The sequence below is a fragment of the Rhinatrema bivittatum genome, chromosome 3 (assembly GCF_901001135.1).
Source record: "Rhinatrema bivittatum chromosome 3, aRhiBiv1.1, whole genome shotgun sequence".
In the NCBI taxonomy this organism is placed as follows: domain Eukaryota; kingdom Metazoa; phylum Chordata; class Amphibia; order Gymnophiona; family Rhinatrematidae; genus Rhinatrema; species Rhinatrema bivittatum.
The window spans coordinates 562,413,302-562,430,626 of NC_042617.1; the positions used below are offsets into that span (position 1 = coordinate 562,413,302).

Here is a 17,325-nt window from a genome sequence, read left to right on the forward strand (position 1 = left end):
GAGTCTACACTCCCCAAACAGGTTGGGAAGCCCTGGTCTACATTGAAAAATCTGTTTCTTCCCCCCCCCCCCCCCCCCCCCCCACTCCCAACCCCCAACTCAATGAAAGCTGCTCCAAAAGCTCTGGCAAAATTGACAAATTTTGAAGATATGAAAGGAAAAAGAAAAATAATATACTCAGAACATTTTATTACAGTAGTTTTCTGCCTATGAAACCCAGACGTTAGAAGAACATAGCTCATGGCTGCTTTAGTTTACACAGTAACATATAGCATCATAGTAATGACGGCAGAAAAAGACCAAATGGTCCATCCAGTCTGCCCAGCAAGCTTCTTATGGTAGTGACTGTGCTCCGTGCACATGATTCTGTTAAGGGTGGTAGTAACTGCCGCTCCATGAAGGTAACCCCCAAGCCTTATATGAAGGGTAGTAATATTAAAAATCAAAACCAAGCAATTGTCAAACCCACAACAAAATTACTGCTAGCAACATTTTTGCAGGGTGAAGGCCTTCTTGATAATTCATACAATGCTGCTTGAATGTGCTTTGCTTTTGGACTTGGCCGTATGAGCAACCCTGCCTTTTTTCCATAATGTCTGCGATTCAGTACTCTGGACCGTAAAAATCAGTAAGTAGCATGAAAAAGCAGGGCAAAATTTATGGCAGTCATTTCAGAGTATTACAATGGCAGTGGGGTGTATGCATTTGGCATCTGATTGTTTGTCTGTCACCCTGATGAGGGAAGTGTGAGTTTGTGGCAAACTGGGCGAGTCTATAACTATTTCAATACTGAGGAATCAAGGTCCACCTAGCCTTTACTGGTTTTCAGTAATGAAAGGCTATTGAAGGGCTCTGTGACACACAGTGAGTCGCTGTATTTAACGGAGCTCTGCACCAGCCCGCGACATGACTGATTAACAAATATGGACTGCACCAGGAAGCTCAAACGTCAAGCTTACAGTTTTAACTCCTGCCAGGGACAGCATCAGGAACACAGAGACAATAAAAGGGCTGCCATCAATTCTCTGTAACCCATCCAGGCCACACAACACCTACAAAGCAGTCCTTATATTTTTCCAACATTTGATAAAAAGTGAATCACACTTGCTTGCATTTCAGGTAGATTTCCTTCTATCCCCTAAGGCAGCAGTGATCATCATCCACCTCTGAAGTAGTAGTTTCAGGACAGAAAAAAAACAACACTCATTCCTGCCACAGAGAGCTGCACAGGAATCTTTTACAGCAATGCTCACCTATGTAGCCCATTTCCCAAGTAGTTAGTGTTATCAATTTTCCACATCGATTGCTGCACCAATGCGTTTGCCTCATGTGCCTAAAATTGCTATGTTTCCTCTAGACCTATGCAAACAGCATCAACTACAGTGTACTAGGAGGGTCCGAGGCTTTGCAAAACTAAAATGGTTTCTGTTACATTACTCTTCATTTACATTTTTTGCCAAACAGGCATCAGAAAATTAACAAAATATCTGAAAAATCTACAACAAATGGTTAATTATTTTTCTACTTATATTTTTACAAGAATATATATGCACCAACTTGTACAGTAAACAAACAAGAAATAACTACAAAGGAAGAAGTTAGTTATAAGTAAAAAAAAAAAATTTTATATATATATATATATATATATATATATATATATATATATATATATATATATATATATATATATATATATATATATATATATGTAACAATCTTATGCAATAAATTACTGCTTCCTGACTATCAAACCCTCACACAGAAGGGAAAAAAAAAAGAAAAAGGGAAGCAGATCATGCAATAAAAGATCCATGACAAAAATAATAAAAATAATGTAAAGCATTGAAGAAGAGATCAAATCCAATAGCCATATTAATGGGCTTCCTTGTCTATAGGTACTGAAGCAGATCTTTATGCTATTCTACTATCCAGAAAAGATCTTAGCTCTTGCACGCCCCCAGCACCTCCTTGCTAACGAGAACCTGATCGGCGTCGGCTGTCCACCGGTTAGGAAAACTGACACCGAGTTTATCAGCGTCGATTTTCCTAAACGCGGTACAGCCGCACAGCAAGGGGGGGTCAGGAAATGGACGCTTGTCAGTTAAGCGTCCGTTTCCTGCATTCGACTGCCAGCGTTTTTGTTTGGTTTTTTTTTAACTTTATTTAGTTTTGTTTTTCCTCCTACTTAATATCGCAACGATTTTAAGTAGGAGGCAGTACTTTCTGCTTTTCTGTTAAGAGTGCTCAGCTATTAATGCACTTTTTTTTTGTTTTGCTTCGGGAATGAATTCCTAATAGCCTCATTCACATGCATTTGCATGCGATAAGCACTATTAGATTCACGACCGCGTTGGACGCGCATTGTGGAGGCGCTAATCCCCTTATTGCATAAGGGGATCAGTTAGTGCCTGTACAACCTGCGGACTGCAGGTTATACAGTGCGCTCGGCTGAGCACACTGTATTGCATTGGCCTCTTTGATGGATATCTCAAAATGAATTCAGCATCCCTCTCTCATTTCTTGGTGCCCCTGAAGAAACAAAACTCCTTCTATCCTGCATCTGTTTGCAGAGATCTGGGAACAGCCAAATCTTCTGACCCCCAAAGAATCGGATTCAAAAACAAAGGAAACTGATGTCTCAAGAGACACCATTAAATGCAAACTGGCCATAGACACGTGGGAGGAATGGTCGATATCCCCTCTATACACTTTCTAAAAGATTTTTCAAAGGTGGAATTACATTCCCAGAAACATGAAGCACTTCAGACAAATATTTCTTACGTAATTCTCTTGATCCCACAGTAGGGAGATGACGAAAGAACAAGTGCTCTGCTATTCAGATGGCTTAGCCTATTTTCAAATACCTCAAAACGTAAGATGAATCGCCAAACTGTCCTGTGCTGTTGCAGATTTAAAGTTAGAAAAAGTGGCAATCTGGGACTCCAGAGCCTCAGTCTTCCCCCCACATGCACCATCACTGTACTTTCCAACCTTGCAACTTGACCTTTAACAGCTACACAAAAGTAGTCAAATCAACCAGCTTAGCGCACTCAGGTTTTCTCCAACACTACTGTCGCCTGCCAGGTATCTTCCAGTTTGAGGTTAGCGCTAGTCTCTCCAGAACTGAGGTCCACGGGAAGACAGGAGGCGCTCTACGGGCCCAGAGATCAACTTCTCTTCCCTGCATTCCCATCACCAGGGTCTCCTCTGACCTCTGGGGAAGCTGCAAACCACTTCTGGGTATGCCGCTAACCTGAAGCACAGGCTCTGCTCTTCCCACATCACCGCCTAACTCCATCGTGGTGCTTCCCCATAGGATCCCCAGAGCTCCAGCCACTTTTAGGCTCCCTCCAGGACCTGAAGCCGATGGAGGAATATGGCTCTCTGGGCTTACAGAGTCCTCAGCCTCTAGCCATGTCAGTTTTCCTTTTGGTACCGGCAACAAAGACCAGCCCAGAGCCTTTATTCTCATCACCAGGATCGTAAACTGTGTGACTTTTGATTTTATGATCTCTAGTTGCTCTTGAATCACAAAATATAGTTTTTCTAAAAAGGCAGTTCCCTGTACGTACCAGGATCAGTCCAGACCGCTGGGTTGTGTCTCCCTTCCAGCAGAGGGAGTCAGAGAAAAAACTGAAAAGGCACCCCTCTTAACCTGGTCTGCCACCTGCGATCCCTCAGTATTTTCTCTGACTCTCAGCAGAAGGGTTGACAGAACCTGCGGTCTTGATCTTTCAATTTCTTTAAATTTAGTTACATCTTGTTTTTACAGAGTTCTAAGGCTCTGGAAGCTTTAGTTAACACCTTTGGCTACAGCAATTTTTTTGTATTAAAAAAAAAAAAAAAAAAAAGCTCAGTAAGGTTTTTATTTTCCCAGGCTTTTCACTCAGAGTAACTCCCACATCTGAATACACCCTTCAGTAAATAAAGAACAGCAAATCTGGTGTTCAGTATGCTACAATTTTTGCTCAACAAGGGAAAAAAAAATATATGCACTAAATTCCTCAAAACACTATTGATTACATGTGAACGTCTAAGAAGCCTGTAATCACATATATGATATTTTATAAACACTGAAAGTATGCATGCATTTTCGGTTTCATGCATACATTTACCCGCGCAAAAAAAAGGGGTGATCTAGGGTTCTGGGGCAGGACGAAAAGAGATGGGCAAAAGTTGCTATTTTATAAGAGATCTACACAAGTACATTAGTCAAGCTATTCGCGCAACTTTACTCCTGCTAATTAACTAGCACAACTGATATCACACTCGTCTGTCGTCTGCTATTTTTGAGTGGGAGGGTCTGGGGGAACTGGGAGAGTTCAGAATGATATAGTAGGAGTGTCTCTGTAAACTGGAGGAGGTATCGGCAAACTGGTGACTTCACGTATGCATGCATATTTTAAAATATACCTACCTCCGTGTATAAATCAGGGTTTCACGCACACATGTTGCATTTTATTTTGCGTGTAAAATCTATGCACGCATGTTTATAAAACAGGTAAAAGTACATACATTCATTGCGTTACAAATATTCATGAATACAAAAAAAAAAACATACGTGCATACTTTCAGAGCTCAACTACACTGTATTTGATAAACTGCATAGCAACCCCGCTGCACGGTTTACAAAATATTAGGATAAATCTCTATGCGTCCACTTACTCGTGCAAACCCTGAACAGATTTGAAAGTAATACTCTGTAGCAGGGGTTCCCAAATCTGTCCTAGGAGACCCTCAGTAGTTTGGTTCTTTAGGATACCCACAATGAATATGCATGAGCTCATATATGCGAGTATTAGCTATTTTAGAAACCTCAGCATTCACAAGTCAGGCAAGGGACGTGAGTAAATTTGCACATGAAGAAAGGGTAGGCCAGGGGTATTCCAGGGAAGGGCCAACATTTATGCAAGTAAGCGGCTATTTTAAAAGCAATTTATGCATGCGAATTTGGCAGCTTACTTGCATATATTTACTCCTGCTCAATACCTGCAGTAAGTGATTGTTAACATCTTAAAAGTAAAAAAACGAATGAACGAAATGGAAGGGGAGGGACTTTAGGCTGAAGAGTCAGGAGAGTCTTCACAAGCTGCAGATGGACTGAGCGAACTGGTAGATTAACTAGTGAAACTGGGCTATTTTTTGCAAATTGCATGTTAGAAAATCCCCCGACTTATGCACGTACATGCATCTAAATAAGGCAAATAAAGTCTACTGGCATATACCCTCATATTTTTACTTCAAATTATGAAAGGATATCATGTGCGCACACTTATCCAGCTAAGTAGCGCCTTTGCTGCTAAGTAAGACAAATTCATATTTATCTGGATAAGTAGCAGCTGCATACTTAGTCAGATAAATCTGAAAAGCCTTACTTGTCCGTCTAAGTAGTGCTTTTAGGGCTTGTCCAGCTATGTAAGATAGCTGGATAATTCTAAAAAAGTGCTACTTATCCAGCTCTGATACGTAAGCCAGACTTATCTGGCTATCTGAGTTAACCGATAAGTAGCATCTGAAATGCACTACTTCGGTGGACAAGTAGCGCTTTTCAGACTTATCTGGCTAAGCAGCAGCTTTGCTGCTACTTAGCTGGATAAATCGGAACTTATCCAGGTAATTGCCACTACTTATCTGGTCAAGTCGAACTTGTGCGCCGTGCAGTTTTTACATATACGAGCATGTCTGCGCACATACATATTCATATTTTATAACCTGTGCTTTTGTTTGCACAAAGGTTATAAAATACTGTGGCAATTTTGTGCAAATAGGGCACGTGCTTGTAGCTTTGAAAGCTCTCCTCTTGATCGCCACATGAAAACGCTGGCTGTGAAAAGAATCATTTGAATATTCGACACTGACTGGCTTGGAAACAGAATAATTTTTCTACTTTTATTGTCAAAGTTCTCAGAAAAAAAATATTTTTAACACAGAAAAAAAAAAAAGCTTCAAATCCAATAATACCACTTTTGATTTGTTCCTTTCTCGGGTTCTGATGTTTAGACAACACCATCTAGTGGATATAATGCATAATTAATTTCTTGTTCAAATAAAAATGTTATATTTACCTGAAGCAGATGCGAAGCAGCCTGGGATGTGTGGAGACCATACTGTGCTATAAATAACACCTTCGTGACCTCTGAAAGTGCACAATGACAGCCCAATAGCTGGATCCCACTGGAAAAAAACAAAAGGAATACATGAATTTTTATTTTTTTTTTTTAATCTCTCCTGACCCTAGTGCCCCAACATCTGTCATCCAAAATTTACTGCTTCAGCCAGATGACTGCAATCATGGCAAGGGGCAGTCCTTAGGTCTTTGTAATTCAGTGACTCCTCTATAGAGCCAAATCCATGAAACTAGTACATTACTTAGGTGGGGACACAGTTTATGCAACTTCCAGATCTTTCTTCAAGATTAAAACGCACAACTTCCTCCATACACAAAAAATATGTACTGTTCACTTGGTTTTTACTGTTGTTTAACTACTAAGTTATACATAAGCTGTAAACCGTTAACTACTAATTATGCATAATCTGTAAACAGTTATGATGGCTCTACTGAATGACGGTATAAAAAACTCAACAAATAAATAAATACACCTATGCTCTACCAGCACCATAGCACAAGGCTCTAACTTCCTGTGTTACTGCCAACCCAAAAGGTCAACAAGTGCTTGTAAGAAAACACATTTCCCTCACTTTCCCAGAGCAAATGGTACATTGGCCAGACTCAACCCAGGGTCTGTCCAGTCAGAGATTGGTACTTTTCCAGATGCATTCCTTAGACAGATGTTAGACTGATACATGGACCCACTACAGAGGATCTGGATTGGCCCTTAGGTGCTCAAAACAAGGCTGTCACCATGTTCCTGGCAGCTTGCTGGCTAAAGGGCCGAGCTCAGCATTCATATCTATGTCTCTGTGCTCCTACAAGTAGAAAAGTATTGCGAAGTTTGTCAAAACCGTGAAGTGAACTGATATATACTGTAACTAGATTAACTGACCTGAACCGGATGTTGGATTGTGTTTGTGCGATCTCTATGCTGTGTCGTATTACCCTCCAGAAATCTAAGTCAGACCGCTGTTTATGTTCTGCTTTATGAGAAGAAGAAGAACATTCCATACTGGGTCAGACCAAGGGCCCATCAAGCCCAGCATCCTGTCTCCAACAGTGACCAATCCAGGCCATAAGAACCTTGCAAGTACCCAAAAACTAAATCTATTCCATGTTACTGTTGCTAGTTTCTAAGTCAACTCAATTAATATGAGGTAATGGACTTCTCCAAAAAATTATCAAATCCTTTTTTAAACACAGCTACACTAACTGCACTAACCACATCCTTTGGCAACAAATTCCAGAGTTTAATTGTGCGTTGAGTGAAAAAGAACTTTCTCCAATTAGTTCTAAATGTGCCACATTCTAACTTCATGGAGTGCCCCCTAGTCTGAAAGAGTAAATAACTGATTCACATCTACCCGTTCTAGACCTCTCATGATTTTAAACACCTCTATCATATCCCCCCTCAGCCGTCTCTTCTCCAAGCTGAAAAGTCCTAACCTTTTTAGTCTTTCCTCATAGGGGAGCTGTTCCATTCCCCTTATTTTGGTCGCCCTTCTCTGTATCTTCTCCATCGCAATTATATCTTTTTTGAGATGCGGCAACCAGAATTGTACCTACAGTACCTGAATATAAACCGATGTGATATCTCAGATCGAATGTCGGTATATAAAAAATAATAAATAAATAAATAAATACACTATTCAAAGTGCGGTCTCACCATGGAGTGATACAGAGGCATTATGACATTTTCCGTTTTATTCACCATTCCCTTTCTAATAATTTCCAATATTCTCTTTGCTTTTTTGACTGCCGCAGCACACTGAACCGACGATTTCAATGTGTTATCCACTATGACGCCTAGATCTCCTTCTTGGGTGGAAGCAACTAATATGGAACCTAACATTGTGTAACTATAGCATGGGTTATTTTTCCCTATATGCATCAGCTTGCACTTATCCACATTAAATTTCATCTGCCATTTCGATGCCCAATTTTCCAGTCTCACAAGGTCTTCCTGCATTTTTATCACAATCTGCTTGTGATTTAACTACTCTGAACAATTTTGAATCATCTGCATATTTGATTACCTCACTCGTCGTATTTATTTCCAGATCATTTATAAATATTTTGAAAAGTAAGGGTCCCAATACAGATCCCTGAGGCACTCCACTACTCACTCCCTTCCACTGAGAAAATTGTCCATTTAATCCTACTCTCTGTTTCCTGTCTTTTAGCCAGTTTGCAATCCACGAAAGGACATCGCCACCTATATTTATTTATTTATTTTTAATTTTTATATACCGACATTCTTGTATAAAATACAAATCATGCCGGTTTACATTAAAACAGAAGATGCAGGAAAAATGTTACCTTTGTCAAATACATTGAAACATTAATAACAAGAAAATTATTAACAAGGGATAACAACTAAGAAAAGAGAAAGGTAAACAAGAAGAAGAAGTAGAAGAAAACATAGAAGTTGAAAAACAAAAAAGGTAGCACAAAGGGGAGTGCCCCTTTGTTGCGCCCCTTCGGCGCGCGACGCCAGGTGGCATGGCGCCGTTTACCGGCTCAACGTTGGGCAGGATGATATCACAAAAGGTGCGGGTCTCATGCTCACTCTCTTTTCAGCGATCTCTCTTCACAATTCAAAAGATGTTTTCATTTCTTTTGGTTCTTTTTACTTAGTTAAGCACTGCCCCTTCCGCCTCCGTGCCAGGTAGAATGGCGCCGTTTACCGGCTCAATGCTGGGCGGGATGATGTCACAAAAGGGGCGGGTCTCATGCTCACTGTTCTCTTTTCAGCGATCTCTCTTCACAATTCAAAACGGATGTTTTCATTTCTTTTGGTTCTTTTTACTTAGCTTAGTGGGCTGCCCCCTCCACCTCCGTGCGAGGACTTTTTACTTTTCCTAGAAGCCTCTCATGAGGAACTTTGTCAAACGCCTTCTGAAAATCCAAGTACACTACATCTCCTGGTTCACCTTTATCCACATGTTTATTAACTCCTTCAAAAAAGTGAAGCAGATTTGTGAGGCAAGACTTGCCTTGGGTAAAGCCATGCTGACTTTGTTCCATTAAACCATGTCTTTCTATGTGTTCTGAGATTTTGATGTTTAGAACATTTTCCACTATTTTTCCTGGCACTGAAGTCAGGTTCCCGGATCGCTCCTGGAGCCCTTTTTAAATATTGGGGTTACATTTGCTATCCTCCAGTCTTCAGGTACAATGGATGATTTTAATGATAGTTAACAAATTTTTACTAATAGGTCTGAAATTACATTTTTGAGTTCCTTCAGAACTCTGGGGTGTATACCATCCGGTCCAGGTGATTTACGACTCTTCAGTTTGTCAATCAGGTCTACCACATCTTCTAGGTTCACTGTGATTTGATTCAGTCCATCTGAATCATTATCCATGAAAACCTTCTCCAGTACGTGTACCTCCCCAACATCCTCTTCAGTAAACACCGAAGCAAAGAAATCATTTAATCTTTCCGCGATGGCCTTATCTTCTCTAAGTGCCCTTTACCCCCTCGATCATCTAACGGTCCAACTGACTCCCTCACAGGCTTTCTGCTTCAGATATATTTAAAAAGGGTTTTACTGTGAGTTTTTGCCTCTACAGCCAACTTCTTTTCAAATTCTCTCTTAGCCTGTCTTATCAATGTCTTACATTTAACTTGCCAATGCTTATGCATTATCCTATTTTCTTCTGTTGTATCCTTCTTCCAATTTTTGAGTGAAGATCTTTTGACTAAAATAGCTTCTTTCACCTCCCCTTTTAACCATGCCAGTAATCGTTTTGCCTTCTTTCCGCCTTTTTTAATGTGTGGAATACATCTGGACTGTGCTTCTAGGATGGTATTTTTTTAACAATGACCATGCCTCTTGCACACTTTTTACCTTTGTAGCTGCTTCTTTCGTTTTTTTTCTTTTTCTCATTTTATCAAAGTTTCCCTTTTGAAAGTTTAGCGCGAGAGCCGTGGATTTGCTTACTGTCCCCCCTTCCAGTCATTAATTCAAATTTGATCATATCATGATCACTATTGCCAAGCTGCCCCACCACCGTTACCTCTCTCACCAAGTCCTGTGCTCTACTGAGAATTAGATCTAAAATTGCTCCCTCTCTTGTCGGTTCCTGAACCAAATGCTCCATAAAAATGTAATTTATTCCATCCATTATTACCGCACTACCAATTTGGTTAGCTTCCCTTATTTCTCTTAGCATTTCACTTTCAGTCTCACCATCTTGACCAGGTAAACAGTAGTATACTCCTATCACTATAGTCTTCCCTGATACACAAGGGATTTCTACCCATAAAGATTAATTATGCATTTAGTCTCATGGAGGATGTTTATCCTGTTGGACACTATGCCATCCCGGACATAAAGAGCCACACCGCCTCCCGGGATCTGCTCTCTGTCATTGCGATATAATTTGTACCCCAGTATACCACTGTCCCATTGGTTGCCCTCCTTCCGCCATGTCTCTGAGATGCCAATTAAGTCTATGTCATCATTCACTGCTTTATATTTTAATTCTCCCATCTTACTTCTTTGACTTCTGGCATTAGCATACAAACATTTCAAAGTTTGTTTTTTGTTTGTATTTTCATTCTGCTTTTTAATTGATAGGGATAAGTTAGAATTTTTTTTAGCTCAGGTGAGTTTTTAGTTACAGGCACTTGGACTACTTTTCTTATTATTGGAACCTCACTGTAGGGTCAACTTGTGACACTCCATGCAAAAGACTGTAGCCCCCTTCATCTCAAATTTGTTCAGTTCCTACTTAAGTTTTAGGTTGCTATGGGAGTAGGAATGTGTCTAATTAATGTTCTTTAAATGTATTAGTGAATTCACTATGGGGCGGATTTTAAAACAATATGTGCGCCGGTACTTTTGTTCGCGCCACCGGCGCACATATTGATTTTATAAGATACGCGCATAGCCGCGCGTATGTTATAAAATCCAGGGTCGGCGCGCGCGCAAGGGGGTGCACATTTGTGCAACCTGCGCGCGCCGAGCCCAGCGCGGCCTGCCTGTTCCGTCCGAGGCCGCTCCGATTTCGGAGCGGCCTCGGAGGGAACTTTTCTTCGCCCTCCCCCCACCTTCCCCTCCCTTCCCCTACCTAACCCACCCCTCCGGCCCTATGTAAACCCCCCCCTTAACTTTGCGCGCGTCGCTGGCAGCCCCGCTCCGTCCTCCGGTCCCGGGGGCGTGGTCCAGAGGCCTCAACCACGCCCCCGGGCCGGCACCACGCCCCTGAAACGCCGCGGCACGCCCCCAAAACACTGCGTCGTTTCGGGAACGCCCCCGGACACGCCCCCTCCCTCCCCGTTTCGAAAGCCCCGGGACATAGGCGCGCCGGCGCGCGCAGGGGTTTTAAAATCCGCCCCTATATGTCTAGTAGTGGCCTACAGGGGAATGATCAAACTCTCAATAAGGTTTTGTTGTTTGTTTGGTTTTTTTTGGTAAGTGGCACCTGCCTATAAATTAAAGGATGAGCCAGAGGTGGGTGGGTGAGGGGTGGGAGGTTTGGGAAATACAAACAGTCTAACTTCAGTTAGTCAGCCTGAGTGACTCACTGCTCTCTTGATTAACAAATGTTGGTACCTAATCAAACCAAATCACACTACCTCAACACCTTTCCAAGGTGAATTACTAAACTGAACTTTTCAAACTTTTTACTTATACGTACACTGCTCCTAGCTTATTTCTAGCTTCTGGCTACTTTTTTATTTTTTTAATATATAAACACTTAACTTCTGCTTAGTAGCTGCCTTACAGACTGGCTATTTAAAAATACAAAAGTCTAACTTTTGTTTATTCACTTCCTTACTATTAAAAGCACAATCACACAAACACACTAAATATATTCCCAATAGTTAACTTTGCCCCAATACTTTTAAAAAAAGACAATGTCCCAAGCAAAAACTTACTGATTCCTTTCAGCCACCAGCAAGTTGATCCTCTCCTCTCAGTGCTCCCACTGGATCTAAATAAATCGCTACTCATACTCCAAACTGGAGAGCGCCCGATATTCTGCAGGCAAGATTTTAATCCAACACACTCCAAGCAAAAGTGAAATGTTGCCATTTTAAATCACTGATATTTCATGTCAAAATCTGTAAACAATAGTTCAGCCACACTATTGAATATAGCCGGCTAACTTTAGAACAAGTCTTTGGCCTGATCAGACTTAGCTGGCTAAGTTAACCAGCTAACTCTGAATATCGGAGTTAGCCAACTAACTTACCCCTAGATTCATCAAAATGCTATAATTTTTGCATGGGTAACGCACCATAAGAAAAAGGGGCGTGGCTATGATCATTTTAGAATTACCACATGCAATGTTAGTGCTTTGCATAGGTAGTTTATTGCAGGGTGCGTTAAAGTTTTCGCACCCTGCGATACTTGTACTTCGCTAATTGTGAAATGCCCAGACAGTTGGGGGGGGGGGGGGAGAGAAATAGAAAGAATCTTCATAAGGCTGTCGTAGTAGTCAACTCTTTATATCACTCTAGGAAGGCCAGCTAGTAACTCGAGGTGAGGTTTTGGTAGTAGTGTAAGGTTTTGGGGACAGTTTTACATGCAGAGTGAGACGTACGAACAGCACAGTACACCTTAGTGAAGATTGGATGTCATTGGGAACAAGGACAGTAACGCAAAGATGGGATTTCTACAATGTTCTCTCGCCCTAGCTTGATGGACTCTCTACCAGCGACAAGGTACACCAACTGTACACCTCTGGCTCCAAGGAATAGCACATATTTTTGTTCTGCACTGACAAGCTCCGTGAAGATCAAGAAGCTAGGTGCACCAAGGAACTCACTGGCTCCTGTGCTTAAAATGATTGTGCATCCTGCTCGACCCCTGAGCTATGGCAGATCTGGAGTCTGGCACCGCAGTTGGGGGAGCTTTGCTCAAGGACTTGGCGTGGAGGGTCCCCCGAAGAGGCCCCACTCTGAGAAGAGGAAGAGCTCAGACTTTTCACTGACCTGCAAAGCTCCTCCATCTTCCAGGCCCAGTTCTTCTGAGAGCTTGACGACATCCGACCACAGTCACAGCAGTTAGCCAAGTCATGATCAGGTCCCAGGCATCTGTTAACAGATGTCATGCCCATGGGTGATGGATATCTTGCAGCCCCAAAAACAGTCCTTGAAGCCACTGGAGGTGGCCTTCTTGGAGCCGGACATGCTGAGTTATTCAAGTTTTTATTTATATAAATATTTTTTTGAGTGGCACTGAAAAGTGCTGTTGAGGGGCTGCTGAGGCAGCGAGGCAACTCAAAGAACAAGTTAGCTGAAATAAAACTTCAGAACAATGCAAAAAGGGCAAAAGAAGTGAAAAGAGACAGGGTAAATGTCAATGCAGAAGCTTGGACAAAAAAGACTGAAGGGGGGGAGCACGCCTGCAGGAACTCCCGTGCAAGCTCAGCAGTAAAAATGTACTAAGCTAGATAGATGGGTCCATTCGGCACTGTCACATGATGTCACAGCTAATTCAGTCTTGCTTGTCAACTGAGAAATAATGTTTTTTTGGCATTCGTTATGGCTCAATGATGTATTACTATATATGACCTGCAGTTTAGTTTCTCTTCCTCAAGTCAAGAACCACAGCCCATTTTAGTGCAGTTGGCAGGATCCCTTCTGATAAGAGAGGAGTTCACAATTTTTGTAGCCCATTCAGTGAGGCCCCATGTGCCAGTTTCATTAGTTTTGGAAAGGCACAGACTGCAGGTGCTTCCTTGCACACCAACCAATATGAAAGAATCAAGCCCGCAATATAACACTTCTATATAACTTACATACCAGTTTGGCCGTGTGATCCCAAGAACCAGATACCACTAGCTGCTCTCCTCTTGTTTGGCTCCAATCAACGCTGTACACCTACCAGGAAGTCAAAAATAGTTTCATTCAGAAATGCATTTAAATTCAGATGTATTTGCCATACCTGCTTACTTTTATTTCATCAGCTCATTTTATGTTAACAGACAGTAACAAAATCCTTTTTCAATCACCCGCATAATCACAGGAATTTATTAGATTATATTCGAGCAAAAAATTACATCTGTATTACCTAATTGGTAACAAAAAACTGGTCCAAAACAGACAAATGACCTTCTGCCACAGCCCCTGATTTTATGCTGCAGTTAAGGAGTAGATTCTGCAGCAACAATTAGAAAATCCAGTGGCAAAATCTCTGAAATTCTGCAGCACATTTGCATACATTTATTTAACATACAAAATAATTCAAATGTATTTTGCATAATAAAAATAATGTCGTTTTTCAACCTTGCTTTGTGTCTGACTATTTGATTTTTCTCTGAGTGCTTAATGGGTGGGGAATTTAGGTATGGATGTGAAAGTTGGCAGATCCAATCTCGGCGGGGGGGGGGGGGGGGGGGAATGAGGATAGAAGAGAAGGTAGGAAGAGAGGGAGAACTGAGGAAAGGGGTGGAGGAAGAGGAAGGCTCAGGATGGGGAATGGGAGAGGAGAAAAGGAGCGGGAGGGAGGTTCTGGAATCTTACAGGGGCAGGGAGTCTGGAGAGAGGAACGGGAGGTGTAACTCTCCTTGTTCCAGCCGTCTTCTCCTTGCATCCCTACCTCCCTCACACTCCTCTCTATCCTCCTTCCCACCCTGCTCTCTCTCTCTTCTTCCTCTCCACCTCAGTCATTTTTCTGTCTTCATCTCAGGGGTCCGTTCATAAAACACATCCCATCCTCGATCCCAACTCCTCTTTCAAATACACCCTGATCCCCCAGCCTCCCTCTTTCGGATATACACCCCCCCCCCAGTTCCTTGTCAAACAGCCCTCTATCCCCTACATTCATATAAGCCCGGATTCTCTACGCCCTGAATGCATAAAATCAGGGCTTTATGCGTGCCGAGCCAATTTTCGAAGGGGCCCAGCCACACGCCCGGTACGTGCACAAGCGTCGGGCTTCTTCGAAGGGGCGGGCCAGGGGACAGCGCCATTGTTCGCTGTCCTGGAGAATCGCCGTCCGGCGCACACAACTTACTTCACCTCGGGAAGTTCCAATTTTGCCGTGCGGACATTGCAGAAGTCCCCCCCCCCCCCGGCGCTCGCTGCCCGCACATGTGTGCGCAGATTATAAAATCCGGTGCGCATGTATTTATTGGATGATGCAGAGTTGTTTCATCATTTTTATTTTATTGTTAAGGTTCTGAACTTTATAATTCTCGTTAACAAATTCTTAGCAGAAATTACAATCATGAGACACCCGATATGAGAAAAAAGTGTGGTAATCCATAATCCAGTAAACAATAAAAGGAAAAAGTCAAAGATAAAAATAAAAAAGCGACACAGCGTAGCACTAAATAGGAAAGGTGTAGCGCTAAGCACATTAGGATCCACAAGGTAAGAAGAGAATTCAGTCAATTAGACAAGACTGCGAGGCAATTCCACTTTTATTAATAATCGTATCAAGAGTTGTTGATTTCGGTCCCCCGACACAGACCGTGTTTTGCCGCTCCAGCTGTGTCGAGAGGGACAGAAGCCCAAACCAATCAATGACAGTGTGTTGAAAAACAGGGTCTCCCTGGTCCTGAAGCCGACACCCGATGTTTGGATGCCTCGATGGAATCCCCGTTAAAATTAGAATTTACTTTAAAAGGTCCTCTGACATGCTTCCCTGGCGTTCTCTTATGTTCCTATCTTCAGATTTCTTGATTATTCCTTGATGGGGTCCCTCAAACATGTTATCAGAAACTCTCTAGGGGACTGGGTATTCTACTGTAAGACTGGAGACGCTGACTGTTTTTTGGATTATACTGTTTTTCAATACACAGTCATTGATTGGTTTGGGCTTCTGTCCCTCCCGACGCAGCCGGAGTGGCAAAACAAGGTCCCGCCTAATTGACTGAATCCTTTTGTTACTTGTGGATCCAAATGTGCTTAGCCCTACACCTTTCATATTTGGACATTTTCCACAGAGTGTGCTGCTCGACCTCTCCACCTTCATTTTTGCTCTGTACCATGAAATAGACCACATTAATGGGGAGAATGCAAGAGGTAAAAAAAAAAAAAAAGTTAAGAAACTTGCAATAAACATTTATTGACCTTTATTAGTTTAAGCCCTAACTTGAATAAAACTCTCTAACCAAATACGATCATAAAAAAATATGTTTCCCTGAAACCTAACTAAACATTTGCAAGATATCTTAGAAGAAATGTGGCTCCTAAAGCCAAAACTCTTTTTTGAAAATAAATAATTTTCTTTCTAGAAGCCTGGATTTTTTTTAATCCCATAAGGAAATATGTAAATTTTTTGACAAAGAAAAGACTTTTTTTTTTTGTATTAAAAATTTTATTGAATGCACAAAATGACAACAGTATGAGTGAACATCATGAACCATTAATATTAAGTTAACAGATCAATATTGCAATGGAACAGATATGGTAAACAGGAGTACATCATGAGTTTTTTAAGGCAAGAAAAGACTTTTTTTTAAATGAAAGAGTCTCATAATCCATTGCTTATCTCTCGAGCAAAAGTCACTAAGAGAGTAAACCTCTCTCAGAGCCATTCTGCTCCAAGAAAGCAGTAAGATCTAAATTCACAGTAGAAATATCAGCATTAACAATGTCAGAGGAAGCATTAACTTTATGTTCAGGGAAATAATACAGCTTTTATGACTGCAGGAATCACGTCTTAAGACATTAAAAAAAAAAAAAAAAAATCTAGATAGAATTTGGTTAACTTGTCCAGGGGACAAGTTAGGGGGCACTTTAGAAAGTTAAGAAATCTCAAGTTAAATCTTCTAAGATGATTACCAACATCCTCTGTTTTACAATGGATCAACTGACAGTCAAAGCCACATTAGCTTTTTGTAATTTACCACACTAATTCTTCAATCCTACAATCTCCTTTGCCTGCTCAGAGATCAGTTCGGAATGTGCATCTACACAAGTAAAAATGACCTTAACTTCCCCTAAAAGAGTTGCTTCCATGGCAAGCTTCTTTCCAAATTCTCTCTTTGCCTTCCTTATCATTGTTTTGCATCTGACTTGTTTCCTGTTTTCTTCACTCAGATCCCTTTTCCATTTCTTGAAAGATGTTCTTTTAGATATATAGCCTCTCTCACCTCACCTTTCAACCATGCCAGTAGTCATTTAGCCTTCTTGCCAGCTTTTCTAATGCATGGAATACATCTCATCTGGGCTTCCAAGATGGTATTTTAAACATCATCCATGCTCGAGCAAAATTCTTAACCTTTGCAGTTTCTCCTTTCAGTTT

The 17,325-nt window shown here is 41.5% G+C and overlaps 1 protein-coding gene across 3 annotated transcripts in view; it reads right to left on the reverse strand.

The window, feature by feature from the left end:
• Positions 1 to 17,325, reverse strand: part of PEX7 (peroxisomal biogenesis factor 7) — a 255,387-nt gene that overhangs the window by 191,756 nt on the left and 46,306 nt on the right. For all 3 annotated transcript variants that reach the window (XR_003855754.1, XR_003855753.1, XM_029596492.1), the window contains exons 4-5: positions 13,875 to 13,952; positions 6,066 to 6,174 (exon numbers count right to left, since the gene is read on the reverse strand). Coding sequence is in view for 1 of the 3 variants with exons in the window: in XM_029596492.1 (XP_029452352.1) it covers positions 6,066 to 6,174; positions 13,875 to 13,952 (187 nt within the window). In the remaining 2 variants the exon portion in view is untranslated. The remainder of the gene's footprint in view (positions 1 to 6,065; positions 6,175 to 13,874; positions 13,953 to 17,325) is intronic.